The following is a 14960-nucleotide window of genomic DNA, read 5'->3' on the forward strand; positions in this document are numbered from 1 at the left end:
ATAACTGGGTGATTTTTAATCGTCACTCAGAGCTGAGCTCATTCCTAAAATCTTTAAAGGGGGAGGAAGTGAAGAGTTCAGTGGGCTTATGGATCTTTCATTTTCCTGGTTATTAATAAGTATAAAACATGCAGCAACTCCATGGGGAGTATTGTTTCCCCCTTGGTAGCAGAATCCACAGAGGGACCTATTAAGTGGCTTCTCTTTCTACTTCTGTCCCTTGTTTTACAGTAAACAACTATATTTACTAAGTCTGGTTTTGTTTTTTTTTTTTTTGTCTGCTGTGAACTAAAGTACAGGAATGCATGGCACACTCAATTCTGTGGAAAATAATGATATGACTCTTTTAAAGATTGAAGCATACTATTATTTTTTCTTTTTACCAGAACAACAAAAAAATGCTTTAATATAGAAGGAGTTGGATATGGAGGTAAATACCTTATTTGCAGAGACTCCTGTACAAAAAAATCAGACTGAAATGTAGTGAGCCAAATCTTCATGTTCAGTGAAGTAGGCAATACGTATATCAGGACAATGATCCATTGACCCTGGGGTTGTCTAGCTGTATTTGAGTGGAGAAGCAAGCCTGTCATCAGGCTTGAATTCCCAGTTTGTAGTTCTAGTGCATTCCCTATTTCTGCAGGGAGACTTTAATGGGCACAATGACCAGCAGAAGTTTGGAAATATTGGAGGGAACCATTCTGCAATGACAGAAGATGCCTTTGGGAAGATGCACTGTTCCTTCCTGATGCCTGGGGTGACCCTCTGGGAAGGGACGGGAGGGTTACGACAAAGTTGTGACAGACAGCAAGGGACTGTATGTCCTTCTTCCATCTGGCGATCTGGTCCTGTGGCTCAGAAGCTCCTGAATGGTGATCCAGTTGTCCAAGATTTTCTTGCTTCTGTTCTTCATCAGTTTCCTCTGGCTCAGCTCCACAATACTGAAGTTTCTCCTGTGCTCAGTGCTGGCTTTGTCTTCGCTCAGCTGTTCCCTGTGGCTTTGCACTGCTTTTCTCTGTTTCTATTCCTTGGCTAGGAGCATGTGCTGCTTTCTCTGAGCCTTATTCCAGTATTACCCAGTCTTCATCTTGCTGAGAGTGTCCTCATCTGTGGTCAGTCTGCTTTGTTCTTCTGCAATTCTCGAGGCCCTGGCCTTTAGCAGCCAGTTCTTGTGTTGCTTCTTCAAGGACCGCTTGCTCCTTTCACATGCCAGTCTCCATCTGTTCCTGTTATCCCCTGCTCTGCCCTCTGGGCTTTCATTGCATCGCCTTGGTTTTGCTGACATTCTAGCCGGGTCGCTTAGACACTCTGCAGCAGCCTTTTCCTGCAGCAAGTTCGTGTAGTTCCTGTAATGACGTGCATGATGAGGAATCGTAAGCCTTTTTGAGCTGGCAGCAATGTGTGGTGGTGGGCACACGTCTATGGCCCGTGCTGATGGTTCGTTCTCACTGGCTTTATTTCTGTTCTATCTTGCTGCGCTCTGCAGGCAGAGTTCGCCCCTGTGCTGCAGCCCTTTGTCTCTTGGGATGCTATTTTCACAAATCTGAAGGCACTTAGGGAGTCACTGGTCCTGTTTGCATTGCTTGCAGCCCCCCTCCTGGCCTCCTGACCTGTGAGGCATTTCTTGTTCCTGGGAAATGGGTCTATATTTGCTGCATCTGCTTTCCAGGAGTTCTTGAAATCTTCTGCGCTCCTCTGCGCTTACGCCACAGAAACTGGAATCGCTTAACTTGTCATGGGTGGGGAAGTCTGTAAGGAGTCCTCTCCGTGCAGATGTGCTGGCACAGATCTCTGCGCTGGGATCTTCATGGCTGCGGTCTGATGCTACTCCTGCATCGGGCCCTGAATTCTCACCTGGCTGAGTGCTGGTGTCAGCAAAGCCCAGGCCACTGTCCCACTTAGGATAGAGAAATACCTGCTTTTCATCTTCGCCTTCACTGCTTTCGCTTTCTGCCTAAAAACAAACACCCACAAGCTGTTAGATATCTTTGGGGCTATCCTCCCTGGCTGAGCATGAGTCATCTCTCTAAGCATTCTCCAACCATAAACAATGGCAGGATTTCTCTCTTGCCTTAAGCTCTCCCTGCTGCTGCTGTAAACAGCCTGAGATGTGGCCTTACCAAGCTCCCAGAGACACTGGAAAGAGCTGCAGGGATGGAGTAACAGCTGCTGAAACTCAACTCATCTTGATGAATAAGGGCTAATGCTTGAGAGGGAAATGCAATGAGAGCAGGGAACATGAAATCTGGTTTGGCAAACCTGATGATGTAAGCCTGAGGTGACTAAAAAAGATTTTTGGAAAGTATGGAGGCAAAATAGGATGAGCTACCTTATAGTTCAACTCTTCTCTTCCTGTGGCACAGGGTGCAGAAAGTGGGTAATTAGATTCATTATCGCTGTTGCAATCCTGTGGCAGCAAGTAATCAAAGAAAGCCCTGTGGAGAAACCAAACAGAAACACAGATCCCTCCCCAGCCCCGTGAGAGGGGCTGGCTCTGCGCTTTGGCATGCTGAGGGCCATATTTTTGTTACTGTCTGACTGGCCAAACCAAAGAGCCACTGCTAAGCAGGAGCTAGGTTAGCCTGTTTTACTGTTAGTGGGTGCAGCTGATTAGAAATCCAGCTTTGAGAGATGTTGGCTGATGTTGTGCTTCGCATGCTATGCTATTGCTGCTTTCTAGGAGACATTTCTTTACCTTGAGCAACACATTGTACATACCTATCCAGGCAGCGATTTAAACACGACTTGCTGCAGTTCTTTTCCTTGCGGTGTTTCTCATTCCCTGCTCTGAAGTCTGTCTGAGTTGCAGCATCAGATGTTTGGGGAGGCTCGCGGGCAGACTTCTGTCTATGAACTTCCAGTGTAATCTGTACCCCTGTGCTCTGGAGTATTTCTAGGATCTCCTGTAAGCTGGCTCTGGAGATATCTTTTCCATTAACCTGGTTAGAAGGGGAGCAGATTGCAAAATAGTCCATTCATACTTACTAATCTCATGTTTTCTTACTGCAGAATTCCTTTGCCTTGCCAAAGAGCTCCCCTGTCCCTGAAGCTGGTAGCTCTACTACAGAATTAACTGCTCAGAGGCTCAGTAGTATCTCCCCCAATTGGGAAAGGGATCCATGTAGGTAGGGCTCTTAAATCGTTTCCTCGTTCTGCTGCAGAGATGGGAGATGAAATCATATCTTTGTATCTCAAGTGTGCTTATAAAATCAGTATGAAAAGAAGTTGCGGTGAACTCCATGTTTTGCATTGGTTTACTGTTAATCTGTCCTGTTGATACCTGCATTATGTTATCTGGCTTCTTTTATCTTAAAACCTATTGTAATCAACTTCACTAAAACCACAGTGAGCCTCTTCTAAGCAAGGTGAAGCACGTTGACTCAGCCTTTTGCCCAGATTTGACACCATGGTGAGCAAACTCTGCATACAATAAGCCCTAGATTTCTGTCCTGTGAAACTCTTCTCACCCCCAGGAAATTCTCTTTCCACAGCCTATAAAAAGCATCAGCATCAGCACCATGCAGTGTGCACCCATGTTTCAGCCTCCTCAGGATCCTGCTGCCTGCCTGCCTGCATTCAGCTGGTGTAGGTCTCTCCCGTCCGTGAGTGTCTTTGTGGCAGGTGCCTGTAGCGTACATCCCAGTATGTGCAAAAAGCAGCCACTCTTTTTAATACATATAAGCAAAAATACAAATAGCTAATGAAAACTGAAATAGGCACTTTCTGCACACCTGATTTACAGAGCTCTTTTTGCCTACTGAACTTGAAGAAATGGGCAATTGAACTTTGTAAATGAGAGATATACCCATCACAGGAGAGAGGAAGCTGTGTGCTGCTGCCTGCTCTCCTGTCCATTTTGCTGTGTGGGACAAGACCTCCTCTGGTCATGTTTGGGGCAGGCAATGGGATCCCCTCTGTGCTGAAGAACTCTCTGAATAGTGGGAACTGACATATGCTTGGTTTGGGAGCTAATGGTTAAAATCTACAAAGAGAAGCTGTCCCATCTGGAAGAGCCTCTCTGCTCTTTGTGATGTAAATGTAGAGGCTATCATCCTGTGGGCAGCTGTGTTTTAGAAATGCAGAAAGATTACATGAAAGGTCCAGGACAATCCATTTTCTCACTGCTCAGCTGAGGAGGTCAGAGTGGGAGCCAAAAGGGTCCTTCATCTTTTTATTGTGTCCTCCCTTTTTTTTTTTTTCCAAGGGGAGCCAGATGCCTGAAGCAGGAAAGATTAATTTTTTTTTAATGCTTATTTTAAGATGGAGGACTGTGATGGACAGTGTGGCTCCAGCTATCAGAAAGGATGGGACTGGGCCTCTTACTGGCATAGCTGCTGTTTGAAATAGTACTTGCCTTGTATGCTTTTTGAGTTTTGCAGCAATCTAAAGTATGTTGGCTGATGTTTACGTTAGCAGGTCTGCTGGGTGATGGAGGGGAAGGAAGGGAGAGCACTCTGAACTGAGGGAAGGAAAGGTCACAAAAAGGGAATAGGGGAGGTCAGAGGTACAGGGAGGTCAGTGAAAGCAACTGAAGCAAGGACCCTTCAAAACAGCATACTCTCCCCATCCCTACATTTCTTTCTGTCTTTTCCTGTAATATGCATGTCGTCTTAGTCACTGTCCCTGTTCTTCCAAACGTAACTGGCTGTATTGCAGAAAAAAGTGTTTCTGCTCTGAATTGGTAATACAGTGCCTAAACTTCTTTTTCCCACACTTGGCCAGTTTGTCTGCCTCACTTGGAGGAGAGGATGGCAAGGACTGCATGCAAACCCTATGTGCTACCAGTTCCCATCTGGTGGGTTTTCTTCTGGTACAAACTTCTGCTGCCTGCTGATGATCCTAAGTATTAGGAAGCAATTAGTATTGTACATACTAAAGCCAGACAGATTGTGTGAGGGAGGAAGTCAATTTGCTAATGGCATTAGCACTTGGAAAGGAGGAGGTAATAACAGAATGGAGAGGCATAGGCAGCTGTTTAAATTGCTGATAGCTACTGAAGCTTATCTAAATTGAATGACTAGATTGCCTTAACTGCTGGAACTTGAATGGCAGCGAAGAGGAAAACAAACCCCATATGCTGCTTCTGCACTGAGATGGGGCTGTCAGACTCTTCCATCCTCTGCATGTTGATCTGTGTTAATTCTTTTACTTGTTCTTGCAGTTGCCTGCAGCAGTTCAGGGATCTGCTGGGATATATTGGAGCAGTGCAGCTCTTGGGCTGTTGTGTCTTGTTCCCCCCTTTCCCACTCACTGCTGCTTCCCATGTGCTGTTCTTCCTCTCCCTTTGGCTCCTTTATGCAGTATCTCGCTTACTGCAGGTGTTCCCTGAGCCTCAGGCAGGATAAAGAAGATAACTGGAAATGTGGTGATTTTCTTTAATGACCTTTGGTTTCATAAAACGTCTTTCCTAGTCAGGTATTTCAGAGCATTTTACAAAATAGCAGTGAATCTGGTTCTGTGGAAGCAGTACCTGCACTGGTGAATGCACCAGCAACGCAGTCCCCATCTGTTGTGCTCAGGCTGCTTTGGAGGCTGATTACAGGACGGACATTTGCATACCTCCCATAGAGGTTTTTAGGAGGTGAAGAGTGAAATACTTTGCTTGTGGCTAAGAAATGCATGTGAATGCAAAACTACTGGCTGGGTAATGCACCTCCTTTCCCAAGGACAGCAGCGAATCTCTTCCACGCCATCCTAGGAACTACTTTGCCAATGAACATTTTGGAAGTCCTTTTGGAATGAGCCTATTGAAAACTAGGGAAATTCAGAGTTTGCTCTCCCCTTTCCTTTTGCTGGCTTTCTCCCAGCACAGATACATTGAGTAGCTATTGGTGTTTTGCCTGTGTTCTTCCCTGCACTTTTTCCAGGAAACTGCAGCTTTTTGGCAGTCATTTCTGCCACAGAATACTGCATAAATATGTTCATTTGTTGTCTGTGGTTGTCTCTGGTGATACCAGCATAGACCTATGGAATTCATGTACAAAGCAGCATATTTTGCTAAAGCATGCTGAGTACTGTGGGTTTAGTTCATGCATCATCCTGGGCTGAGGATAGAAAAGCAAATTCACTATTGCAGTGTTAATCCTAAGCAGGTGTGTTTTAGTTAACTCTAAATTAGTGTATGCTGAGTCAGATGTAGACCATAATAAGGGTGGTTTTGTGCTTAGTTCTGATGATATTTAATTTGATGCCATGATTTAATTTAATCAGAACCTTTAGACCAGAATTACTTAGCAGCATATAAAATAAATCTGCCCTTTTGTTTGACTGTTTTGAAGTTTCTTCTTCTTTAGCAAGTTTTGGCTTTGACTTTGGTGATGGTCAATAAATCAGTATTATTGAACATCTATTGAGTGCCAGTAAGGGACAATTTCTTTTTAGGCAGTAAAATAAGGTTTTAGGAGTTTTCAAGCATTATATGCTGAGTTCTTTTGAAAATCTGGCTTTCATGGTATGTAGCAAACCCCCAAAATCGTAAGACAGAAGCAAATAATAGGAGGATATTGTTAAACAAAACTAACTGTAGCATAGATTTGCACAAAGCTTTTAAGATTCTGTCCCTCCGTGTCCCTGACAATATAAGCATTGGCTTGTTTTGCACCCTGTTATCCACTGAGGTAAAAAGATCAACTGCTTATTTTCTGAGTAGGAATTTTATGAAAATGCTGAGTATGAAGCATCTTCAGAGTGGTAAGAACTATCTTTTACATCTGTTGGCTTTAAAGATTTACTCACAGAGGTAATTTGCTTGTACCCTGATTTGGTCCCAAAAGGAGAGAAGAAAGATAATTTTCAAGCAGTTCCTCTTTCTTGGAGCACTCTTTATCAGTTTCCCAGGAACGAGGCAGGCTCTGCTGATGCTACAAGCCTAGTCTGACTTCTCTCTGCCTGTCTGCCCCAGGCTTCTGAGCTCATTCCAACCAGCATCTGTCTGTCCCTTGCTTTTTCTGCATCCCTTACATTTAAAAAAGCTGCTTTTGTTTATCTTCCTGAGGCAGAGGGGTCTTTCATTAACCCTGTCACTAATCCCAGGCTTGTTTGTCTAAAGTTCTGTGCTCTTTGTGGAAACTGCCTGTTTCTTCCTGATGCTTTTTTATTTCCAAGAAAGGTCTACTTTTATTTGTCGCTTTATGTCTGTTCTGTGAGAGGAGGGCTGCATGGGTGTAAATCCTTTGCTCACCCTTTTCGTATTTGCAAGTAAAGTAACAGTTGTATAGAAAGCAATTAATGAAACCTCTTTGCAAGTGTCCAGGCTGGGGGGGGGTCAGCGAGCAGTGTGCGGTGCTGTGTAGGCAGCAAACATGAGACCCAACAATGTAAGACCTAGAAACAAGAAATCCTTTAAAATACCTGTGGGGAAGTAGTGAGGAGGATGTATTCTCAGGTGGGACACAAACCATTAGCTCTGGGATGGATTCCTTTGAATTCTTGAAGTGTTTTGCTACCAGTTTTAAGGGATTTGCTTGAACTGTCTTTTTCTGTGACTTTAAACAGAAGAGCAGTAAACCAATTCAGCCACCCTACCCCTGCAGGAAAAACCCCAAACAACTCACACAAATTTGAACCTTAGGTGGAAATGCTTTAGGTTTCACAGAAAGTTATCTATTTCCCCTTGATATTTGTGTAGAAAAATACCTCTCTTGGGACCAGACCTGCCAAAATACTGCGGCAAGGGCTGTCCTCATAGTGGCTACAGCCTTAATGCCTGAAACCTGTGTAGGAGCTTTTGCTGGAAACACACAGACACTCCTAGATAAACTGGTTTTTGTTCTTAAATGCAGCTGAGCTCTTGGGAGGTTAGAGTGGTCAGCTGGTCCTGGCTCGCTGGGACTGATGGGCATAAGCGATGCCTCACAGCATCCTTCATCCAGTGTCCGCACAGCACGGCTTGCCAGCGTGCTCTCTCCGCAGGGCTGTGCTTGTGTTTCCAGTAGGACCCACCTGTTTGTCAGTGATGATACATTTGTCTCCTTGATTTATATCATGTGCAGTGGCATTTAATGATGGCTCTTGAGAAAGCAGGAGTGCCCTTGCCGGGGAGGAACTGGAGAGGGATTCATCTCAGTCTTGGCCACTCCCTGCTGGTTTCTTTAATGATGCTGCCCTCACCTTTACAAAGCCCCTTTGCAGCATAAATCCCTGAGCTAATTACAGCCCTGGTGATGCGCATCCTCGCCTGCAGCTCTGTAGAGCGTGGGTCAGAGGGGCAGGAGCCTGCCTGGGGTCTGAGCACAGCTGAGCCCAGCCTCTTCGGGCCCTTTGTGGGGTCAACTTTGCCATTGGCACCCAGAGGCCAGGGGCTGGGAGGGTTATATGGCAACAAACTGCATTTGTCACCTCAAGCTGTGGGTGGCTGTAGCTTCTGGGAAGAAGAGGAGCAGCTGCTTCTCACTGTCTATCCCTCTGTCCATCCCTCTGTCCTTAGGGGCTCAGAGCGGGTCTTGGGAGCACATCTTGCTGCAGCCAGTGTCTGAGTCCCCCGTGGGCATCCCATCGTCAAGCATGGTATTTCTTTTAGGGGCTATTTGAAAGTAAATGCATCCAGGATGGGCTGAGGGAAAGAGTTTGGGTGAGACTTCCCATGACCCGGTACTGCGGAGCCCAATTTCTCGTCTTTCTCATGACTGCGTCTGGCTTCAGCTTAACTCCGGTGGAGACCCTCAGGCCTGCACTGTGTACTGTTGCTTTAGCTGATCTCTTGACATCCTTCCCAAAGGTAGAAGGAAGCCAGTAGATTGTTTTTTTAAGGCCAGAAGGAATGACTGTGATGAATTAATCTGACATAACATAGATGAGGTGATTTCATGCAGTGCTTCCTGCAATGAAGGAAATTATTTTCTATAATGTAAGTGAACCTTTGCAAGCCTGCTAGCTTGTGGTTAATCTAGTGGATATCTTTCCTGGAAGACTTCCAATTTTAGTTTAAAGGCTGTGATTGATGATGAAGCTTTTTGGCAAGCTTTTCCAACAATCAGTTACCCTTTCTGCTAATAAGGTGCATGAAATTTATGACTTTGAGTTTTCTAGCATTACTTCCTAGCCATTGGAATACCAGCCAGAGAGAGCACATATTAACATCGCTAACCAGACCCTCAACACCTGCAATTCCTTGCTCCATGAACAGTCTCTCCTCTTTTGGTTGGTTATCACTGTCATGGGATAGAATTTCTGTTTACTATATCTTAATTGACTTAACTTTTGCTGAAGGGTCCAGCTCCGTGCAGATGGAGTCTCATGGGGCTTCTTGTTTATATTAGTATGGGCAGTTGGCAGTCTGGAAAAATACAGTCCCGGGCTGGGGGGACTCCTGAGCAAGCAAGGTACTAATTGCATTTAAAGCTGGACAGAAGTACTCCAGACTCCAGTAGTTGTCTAAAGTCTCTGAAGATCTTTATTTATGAACTGCGTGCTACTGTAGCCAATAAATAACCATAATTACAGTAAGTACAGTATGCTTACAATGTTTCCCATTTGGTTTTCTTAAAAAAATAGCGTACAACAAAGTTACTGAGAAGAAAACTGCCCTGTTTGTGTGTAGTGAATCTGGATTAAAATATTCACAGCAGAGGGTTTCTGTGGATGGGGGATAGCTTTGCAGGTTTAGAGCAGATGGGATTTAGACCCCCCCCAGGCATTAGCTAAATGTGATGCCTGTGTTATCCAACTGACGTTGGGCAAAGATACTAGTGTCTTCCATTGAGGGCAAAACACTTAATCTGCCCTGCTGCAAATGTGAGCTGTTACTGATGCAAACTCGTATAGCTGAGTGCTGAATTTAGCCCAGACAACCTAAAACCAGAAGTGCAGTCTTCAGTCTGCAAGTTCGGTAGTATCAGGTAGAAGATTATTTTATGTTAAGTATGAATAAAGAAGAACTGTAAAGCTCCTCTTATTTGGGAGTCTCAAAACATTTCACCCTTGTTGCATACTCCTTACAGCACCCTTGTCAGGTTGATTTTTACTACTGACAAGTAAGATGGACCCTGTGAAATTAGATGACTTTCCTTAGCAAGCCATTACAGCGCTGAGAACAAAACCCACGGCACTTAACTCATCCCTGTAAGTTAATCTCTAAAGCAAATGCTCAGAGCAATTAAATTTAGGGGATTCTTAATGAGACAGGAAATTGATTTGCAACTTAATGCAATAGTGCAAAGCCAGTAAATTCTGTTAAGATGTTGAAATCTAAGTTTTCTCTCCCAGCTCTGAACACCTTTCCTTTTAACCCCTGTGCTGCATTTTAGGAAGCTCTTAACTGGCTTTACAGTAGGCTTCTTCCACATCTTTTTCTCCTGTTGGTGGCTCTGGCTAGGCTTTATATATAGGGTTTTTTATAGCCTGGATAAAGTTTAACTAGGTACAAATGCTGCATTTGCACGTGCAAATCCTTTTCTGTGGATCACCTAACCCCCGATAAATCAAATGGCAGAACAGGCTGCCTAAGACAAGGCAGTCTTTGTCTTAACCTGGCTTGTGCGTACGTACAAAAACTGAGCTGTCTTGTCTGGAGCAGGGTTTAGCCTGCAGCTGTCTGGGCCTGAACTTGACCTTTCTCCTCCACCAGTGTTGCAAGTGGAAAGTCTTTTCTGTCCCCTTCGCTCCCCAACGTGCCCTGTCCGTCACCTGAGGTGTTTCCCTGTGCTCATCTGTAGCGTTTCATAACGTGCCATTATCTTTGCTGCCCTGCAGCTTTGGAGTATCAACAAATTCCCCCAAAATTTCAAAAAAAAAACCATGGGGGAGAGACTGCCTGTTTACCATGTGCGTTTCCTGAGCTAATGCTCAGGAAACATTGATGTCAGCTGAGCTGTGGCTGGCCAAGTTAGGTAGGGACTAGGTAGCAGGGACAGCACAGGTACAAGGACAGGTTTGCCACCAAGGACTCAGACAGTGACTAATCAGCCTTGCTGAAGCATGTTCTGCTGCGGGTACACAGCTCTTGGTGGCCGAGCTAGGTAGTTTGAGTCAGCTCTGATACCCGACGTGAGCTGCAGTCATGCCTTTGACAGCAGTGTGAATACGCAGATACTTTCAAACTGCAAAGAACTTGCAAATACACAATGACATGCTTGTGCCTCACTTTTTAGGAAGGGAAACTGAGGCAGCATGTGGTGAAATAATTGCTTGGAGCCATAGAAGGAGTCAGTGTCAGAGCTGGGATTAGAGCAAGTGGTTGGAAGGCCATTGTGGTTATCACTAGGTCATACCTCTCTGCTGCTATGTGTAATCCTTAAAATGTTGCAAAAGCTCAGCAGTGTTTTGGTTTAAAATGCATACTGACGAAACTGTAAGTATTGATGATTTACCCTCTTAAAAAAAGAGGTGTAGCTTGAATTCAGATTGAAGACATTTAACTTTCAAGGGGATCTACTTGTCATTTGAAGGCTTTCGAAAATACTATCCCATCAGTTTTACAAATGAGAATATATTCAGTCCATTTGCAATGCAGAACAGTGCAAACTGGAACATTTGAAATCCAACTCATGTAGTTTTTCACTTCTTACATAAAATGTGTCTGTGATCCAGTTTAACAAAGAAATGTATGGAAAATGTATTAACGTTCCTAGGGAAATGTTGCAGGTGGCTGCTATTTAAAAACCAGTGTCATTGCAGGATTTAGATACTGTTTTTACCATGCTATAAAGCATCTTGCTTTCCTACACTGTAAAGTTCAATAAAACAAGACAGAGCCACTAGTGTTGCCAGACACATTTGGAAGCATCTGTTGAGACCAAGTTTCTGCAAGAGATACTGCATAGCCTTTGTGGTCAGACCTAGACTGATGCTGAACCTCAGCCCTTGAATTTCACAGGAGTACCTTGCTTTGCTTTGCTCGCTTGTTTGAGTTCATCCAACATGTGGTCCATCAAAGCATGTTCTTCAGCCCTGGAGGTGTCTAGTGTACCCCTCTTGAAGGGAATTAGCCTTGTCCATGGGCATGCAGGCATAGCAGCCCATTGGTAGAGGAGATATTTTGGCTGCCCTGGATGGGACTGGTGATGCACGATGGGGTGAAAACAGCTGGCCTCATGCAGAGTCTGTGCCTGAAACCAGTACAAACCTTGTGACTGCAGCTAGGCTGTGCACCGAAGCAGCTCCCTCCTGCTTAGCAATTCCTCCCGAGGAGTGCAGCAGACTTCTTCAGTATGAGGGATTTCTGTTCTGGTCCCACCCTGCAGAGTTTTGGCTACGCGACAGGATCGGATGTGGGGTGCCTTCAGCATCTGCATTTCCATTCGGTGAACGCTCTTTGGGCACGTCATTTAACCTCGTTGCTTTTGTTTGCTCCTCTCCTGAATCGGGCCCATGATTCTGCAGGGCTGCATTGGGCATCATCAGCAGTGCTCTGAAGCTCCATAGGTCCAGTTAGTTTATGCCTCCTAAATATTGTCATTATAGCTACTGCTAGTTCTGCATATCAATCAGGTAGCTGTTGCCCAAGCCCTGATTTCCTTTGCTTTTGAGCTAACACTGAATTCCTAATTTTCCTTTCACCCTATCTTTTGTGGGAGAAAGGTTGAAGGCCCAGCAAGATGGAGGTGATAACAAAAATGCTGAATTAACAACATAAAATATTTTGCCAAATAAAGCTTCCAAACATCAATAAAAATATTTTAAAATCTTCAAGAACATAAATCATACAAAAATATAATTTATATTTAGCTGTTGTCCTTCTGAAGGAAGTGTTTCAGCCTGCTGGAGGGACCAAGGGGGTAATTCATGGAGAGCTGCAGAGGGACCTACCTGGAGGAAGCTCAGGACAGGCTCCGGGGGTGATGGTTCTCTGCCTTTGCTGCCTGCTTCAGTCTGCTATCTGTCAGTGGGAGCTGTTGTCTTCTTTTTTCCACTTTATCCCAGGTGTTATTTGTAATGGAAACAGTGAGGTACCCTTTCTTTTTGCTGCAGCTGTGCTCTAAATGTTTAGACTCTTTCATTAAGTTTATTGTTCTTTGCCTGATTCTTAAAAACATTTCTCTTGTTTGCTAAACATATAGGAACCCTTCTTCCTCAGCCTGGAGCCTTGCTGTTTGCATCGCACGGTGTGACTCTACTGGTGCTTTTACCTTCTTGCTTCCAGAGTAGGCCAGATGCTAAAAAATTTGCGATGGGATGCTATGGATATATCCAATAGGCGTAACTTCAGGAGGCCAGGGATTCATGCATGTAATCTCTCAAATGCTCACTAAGGCCTAGGACACGGTAGTTTTAAAATGATTAGCAAGGGCAAGGAATTGGCATCTAGTGTAGAAACTGGATGTCAGTCCCGTGCCATCACACAGTCCTGCAAGTGTAGCCCTTTGTGAGGTTAATTCTGGAACTAAGTTTGCTCAGGTCAGGAGTATTGTCTGCTGGGAAGGAGGAAGGTACAGGCAGGTAAAGGTCCCTAAAAGCACGCTTGGGATCTAACCAGCAAGCAATGTAAATCAGCTTCTCGTTAACTTTGGTCAATTGCTTTACCGGGAGACAGATTTTAATATGCAACTTCTATTCCCAACCATTTTAGTTAATGGTACACCTCAACATCCCTGTACTTCTTTGGGGTATCAGCCCTCCCATTTACAATAGCTGTATGAGCCTTGGTCCTGAAAACCAGACTGACTTATTGGTTGGATCTCAATCTTGTAGTCCTGAGTTGAGACTGGTATTTTGGCTGGACAGAACCATTTGTGTAGGGTGATGAATCAGAGTCCAGATTTTCCTTGTTGCCCCAGTGATGGCTTCCTTGAGCCTCCGCTTCTTGGTTAAATTATGTAATATTCCTTTTTCTTCCCCCTTTAAGACCCTCTCTCTATTGAAATTGGATATGTTGACATCTCGTTATTAGGCAGAACTGCCTCTCCAAATTAGTGGATACTAGAAAAGTGTCTCCTTTTTGCTTACCCCTTCTCCTCCCCATACAAAAGGAAAGAGCAAACAGTATAACAAAAACACCCCAAAAGCATGTGGGATATGGATAACATTGAACATTGCACCTCACAGCATAACAGTTGATACAAACAATAGGCTGGGGTTGCAAGTTAATACCAGTGTTGTAAAAAAGCTTTTCACAATCTAAACTCTGTTATCACCCATCTTCAGGATGGGGCAGAGATCAATCTCTCTTGTGGCTTTATCTCCTTGGGCTGGTTGCTGCAGAATTTGGCTCGTATTGGGCGGGGGGGGCAGGGGGCACGGAAATCCTGTCCCACAATTCATTAGAGATGGCTGTGACTGGGATTGGTATGGAACATGCTGATCACTGTGAAATCCTCAGTCCCCGTCCTCCCCTTACCCCTCCCCAAATTCACTGTACATATTTTAAAAAGTCAAATTTAGCAGTCTGGTTATTTTAGTACATGGCTTCATAAGGCAGAAAACCTACTGGATACAGTGTGTGGGGCAGTTGGCTGTCAGAATTCATGTAGAATTCTTCTTTGTTTTACTTGTTTCTTTAAAAAATTTTTAATTGGTTAAAGACCCATGTCTTGTATGAAAGCTTATATTCTTCCAAAACAACAAAAAAAAGAAGCTGTTTCTTTCTTCCTCCCTTAAAACAATGTTGTCAAATCCTTTCTCTGTAGTGCTGCTGTGGTACAAACTTGAAGTTGCAGCAGCCAAGTATTAAGTAGTTCCCCACTGGCTTGGGAAGGAAGCGTGTCTGGGAGTCCTCTGCTGCGCTGGCCATCGTCAGAGCTCCAGGTAGCTGATCAGGGCCACCATTACTAGAGAGTTAGTTGTAATAATGACAGCATGTGGCACTGGCCTCATCACAGAGTCTTCCACCATCATACTTGTCCCTGAAAGAAAGGGAACGGGGAAGGAACAACTGTCTATTTGCATGGACACAACTGGATGTCTTAAGGAAACAGTTGGGAGGGTTGGTAAAATGTTAGTCCTGGGGTTCTGTGTGGTCCTTTTGTGATTGTCACTGATGAACCTCCCAGGAACACTTGTATTTGAAACAAGAATTTGGAGGTGGG

The 14960-nt window shown here is 44.5% G+C and overlaps 2 protein-coding genes across 4 annotated transcripts in view; one reads left to right on the forward strand and one right to left on the reverse strand.

The window, feature by feature from the left end:
• RBBP5 (RB binding protein 5, histone lysine methyltransferase complex subunit) overlaps positions 1-14960 on the forward strand; it is a 43067-nt gene that overhangs the window by 14292 nt on the left and 13815 nt on the right. The gene's annotated exons all lie outside the window — the stretch shown is intronic.
• Positions 9313-14960, reverse strand: part of CNTN2 (contactin 2) — a 34977-nt gene continuing 29329 nt past the window's right edge. The window contains exons 23-24 of one of the 3 annotated variants that reach the window (XR_007509881.1): positions 14363-14777; positions 9313-13190 (exon numbers count right to left, since the gene is read on the reverse strand). Coding sequence is in view for 1 of the 3 variants with exons in the window: in XM_049831673.1 (XP_049687630.1) it covers positions 14668-14777 (110 nt within the window). In the remaining 2 variants the exon portion in view is untranslated. Of the gene's footprint in view, positions 14778-14960 lie in introns of all 3 variants that reach the window. The other 2 variants (XM_049831673.1, XR_007509882.1) reach the window with 2 other exon arrangements.

The sequence above is a fragment of the Accipiter gentilis genome, chromosome 29, assembly GCF_929443795.1.
Source record: "Accipiter gentilis chromosome 29, bAccGen1.1, whole genome shotgun sequence".
Taxonomy (NCBI): domain Eukaryota; kingdom Metazoa; phylum Chordata; class Aves; order Accipitriformes; family Accipitridae; genus Astur; species Astur gentilis.